This window comes from Medicago sativa, chromosome 7 (genome assembly GCF_051527215.1).
Source record: "Medicago sativa cultivar Bolivia chromosome 7, Bolivia_mono, whole genome shotgun sequence".
NCBI lineage: Eukaryota > Viridiplantae > Streptophyta > Magnoliopsida > Fabales > Fabaceae > Medicago > Medicago sativa.
In genome coordinates this window covers 52,588,836-52,592,240 of record NC_140755.1, presented here as the reverse complement: position 1 = coordinate 52,592,240, position 3,405 = coordinate 52,588,836, and the positions used below count along the sequence as shown (strand labels likewise).

General features: G+C 37.6%; 1 protein-coding gene across 1 annotated transcript; it reads left to right on the top strand.

The window, feature by feature from the left end:
- The first annotated feature begins 368 nt into the window (after positions 1 to 368).
- On the top strand, positions 369 to 3,073 carry LOC146906677 (uncharacterized). The gene is made up of 4 exons (XM_085728934.1): positions 369 to 531; positions 714 to 1,093; positions 1,181 to 2,533; positions 2,894 to 3,073. The coding sequence occupies exons 1-4, from the start codon at positions 369 to 371 to the stop codon at positions 3,071 to 3,073; spliced, it is 2,076 nt and encodes a 691-aa protein (XP_085585060.1).
- The last annotated feature ends 332 nt before the right edge of the window (positions 3,074 to 3,405 follow it).

Sequence of the window (3,405 nt, the reverse complement as noted above, 5' to 3'; positions counted from 1 at the left end):
CTAGGTTGAAGTCTTGTTGGGGTAGGTCCTAAGTCATAAGTGCAAACGTGGTTTGCTGAGAGCTTTTGAATACAGACTGCACTAGTGGATTTCCTTCCTGGCTTGGTAGCCCTCATAGTAGGTGACGTTGCACTGAACTGGGTTAACAATCTCCCTGTGCCTCTTTTCTTTCATGTCTGTTATTTTGTTTTATTTATGTTTGTTAGCTTAATGTTATAAACATCGTATACAACATTTATTTACTGTGTTTTATGTTGGAACATCGTTTAGAACATCTTAAGTCTAACGTGCCAGAATTTCAATTGGCATCAGAGCGGGAACCCTGCCTGTTATTTGGGTGAGATCCAGAGGAGGATATTTCAGGCATTATGGACAATGAAGGAGGGTTAGTGAACAGACCACCACTGCTAGATGGAACCAACTATGATTACTGGAAGTCTCGGATGAGTGTTTTCCTTAAATCTATTGACAACAAAACTTGGAAAGCAGTGTTAAAAGGTTGGGAACATCCTGTGGCACTTGACAAATATGGTAACAAGACTAATGTTCTGAAATCATAAGAAGAATGGACTACAGCGGAGGATGAAACTTCTCTTGCTAATTCTTGGGCTCTAAATGCTATCTTCAACGGGTTGATCAAAATGAGTTCAGAATGATTAAACAATGCAATATTGCTAAAAAGGCATGGGAAATTCTTGAAATTACTTATGAAGGTACCTCAAAAGTGAAAAAATCTAGATTACAGCTTCTAACCACTCAGTTTGAAAAACTGACTATGAAGAAAGATGACAGTATTCAAGAATTTTACATGAACATTCCTGACATTGCTAATGCTTTTGATGCTCTTGGGGAAAAGATGTCTGAGGAAAAACTGGTTAGAAAAATTCTCAGGTCTCTTCCTAAAAGATTTGACATGAAAGTCACTGCTATAGAAGAAGCTCAGAACATTTCTGAAATGAAGATAGAAGAGCTCATTGGATCTCTACAGAATTTTGAAATCATCATCAACAATAGGGTTGAAAAGGAAGTTCACTCTACTGGCATTAAAGAAACTCAAGGGAATCCTGAAAATAATGAAAACTTGACTGAATCTGTAGTACTCCTAGGAAAACTGTTCAACAAAATTGTGAGTTTGGCAACAAATAGTTAGAACATTATATCCAACATCAAAGAAAAACAGAAAGACAAAGAATGTGATTTCAAGGAAGATCAATGTCATGAATGTGGAGGTTTTGGTCACATAACAACAGAATGTACTAACTTTTACAAGAAAAGTGTCAATGGTGCTTGGTCTGAGAAAGATGTTCCTGAAAGAATAAAGGAAGGTATGTTCTCTAGAAAAATAACTGCTCTAACAGGAAAAATCTACTCTGATGATGAATCTTGTGATGAAGAATTGGAGTATGATGATCTCGCTACTGCATATAAAGATCTGCATGCTAGAAGTACTGAAATCTGTAAGATGCTAGGAGAACAAAAGAAGATAAATAATCAACTTCTTTCTGAAAAAAATGCTCTTCTGACAAAGGTATCTGAACTCAATGTTGAGGTAACATGCTTAAACTCACAAATTGAAGAGTTCAAAAAACAAGTTGAAAATGGGTCTACAATTCTGAATAATGTTGTAGAAAGTGAAGGCAAGAGACAAACAAAAGGTATAGATTTTAATTATCAATCTCTGAATCGAAAACAACGCAACAAAAAAATTGCATATGCTGTGGAAGATCATGGAATGATAAGAAAAGAAGAACCTAACAAGCATAATAAGGCTACAGACACTTCAGGAAATGGTGGAACTTCTGATAACAAGACAATGTTGGAACCTTCTCAACAACATCTGTATGAGAAAAGGAGAACTCGTCCTTGGAGTTGTCATCATTGTAAGAGAAAAGGCCACATTAGACCTTTCTGCTACAAACTATACGGTTATCCAAGTATATTCAATCACAAATGGATGCCTAAGAGTGTCAATGTTGGCTTGGTAGGTCACACCTCTAAAAAGTCAACATCTAAAAAAGTTTGGTACTTTGACAGTGGTTGTTCCAAACATATGACTGGGAATGACAGCTATTTTGAATACATAAGACCTTGTGAGAAAGGGTATGTTACCTTTGGTGATGATGGTAGGGGAGAAATACGAGGTAAAGGTAAGTTGATCAGTAATGAGCTACCCAAACTTGATAATGTATTATTTGTTGAAGGACTCTTCTCAAATTTAATCAGTGTGAGTCAGATGTGTGACCAAGGTTTGGAAGTGAGATTCAACAAACTTGGATGCAGGGTAAAAAATGAGGAGGGACTAGTTCTTATGAAAGGAAGAAGGACTAAGAATAACTGCTATAAATGGATCCCAGAAGAACAGGCTGACATGTTGGATAGGATGCTGAAGCATCAGAAAGGTCAAAGGACATCACACTCTCAAGAAGTAACAAGAGGTTCTCAGAGAGGCTCACCTCTAGAAATTAATAAAATTCAGAAGAATCTCAGTGGAAATCCTGGAAAAGAAATCAGATGCATCCCTATCGAAGAAATGGTAAGTGATAAATTTGCAGAATTGTTGGACTTCAAAAAGTTTGAAAAAATAAAGGACAGACTGGACATTTCTCTAAGGAAGAGGTTATAGCAGTTAAGTAGGGGCAAGCGTGCAAAAGAAGGTTGTGTTTCAGGTTACTTATTAGTGCACGCATATTTAGGCAGTTTTTTCCCAATTAACTTCCCTGTCTCTACCAACCGCAATCATATCACACAAATCACTCCTAACCCTTGTCATTCTCTTCCTTCTCTCAAACCTCTCAGAACCGTTCACACTCTTTCTTCTCCAACCGATCCTCAAAATTCTTTTCCTCACTCCATTCGATATCATCACTTTCACTTCGTCATGAAATTCAAAAAGGACACCTCTGTTGCTTCTGAAAAGAAAGCCTTTGCTCAACACAAAACCAGTTCCTCTGCTCCTAAGATGGGCAAGCCACTCAACATTGTCCCCCCTACAAAATCTACGAATAAAACTGCTGAGAAGTCCTCTTCAAAGAAGAAGAAGACCACAAAGAAGGGTGAATCCAAGCAAGCCTAACCATGACAGATCTTTATGAAAAACAGAATCCCTTTACGGCGACGGAGAAAGGTTCTGATGCTAGTGATACTAATGCAGGAGACGATTCCAATATTTCCTCAGATGTTGCAACACCGAGTCGTGAAAAAGGTAATCATGTCTCTACTCAAATTCCTGATGAACCTGTATATGATAGAAAACTAGGGTTAGAAGACCTGAATGATGCTATAGAAAGTACTGAGAACATGAATATAGATAAACCGGAAAAAGAAACTGGTACTGAGGTATCTGTTGAAAATACTGCTAAAGAAACCCTAGGTCAAGAGAATGTTGAACCGGATGTTAGCGCATCC

What these genes read in the sequence shown, in the direction of transcription:
- LOC146906677 (XM_085728934.1), top strand. Translation starts at nt 369, where the DNA reads ATGGACAATGAAGGAGGGTTAGTGAACAGACCACCACTGCTAGATGGA. An exon ending in TGTGGCACTTGACAAATATG is followed by an intron (nt 532 to 713) that starts GTAACAAGACTA and finishes TTACTTATGAAG; the next exon opens with GTACCTCAAAAGTGAAAAAA. An exon ending in GCATCCCTATCGAAGAAATG is followed by an intron (nt 2,534 to 2,893) that starts GTAAGTGATAAA and finishes AAATTCAAAAAG; the next exon opens with GACACCTCTGTTGCTTCTGA.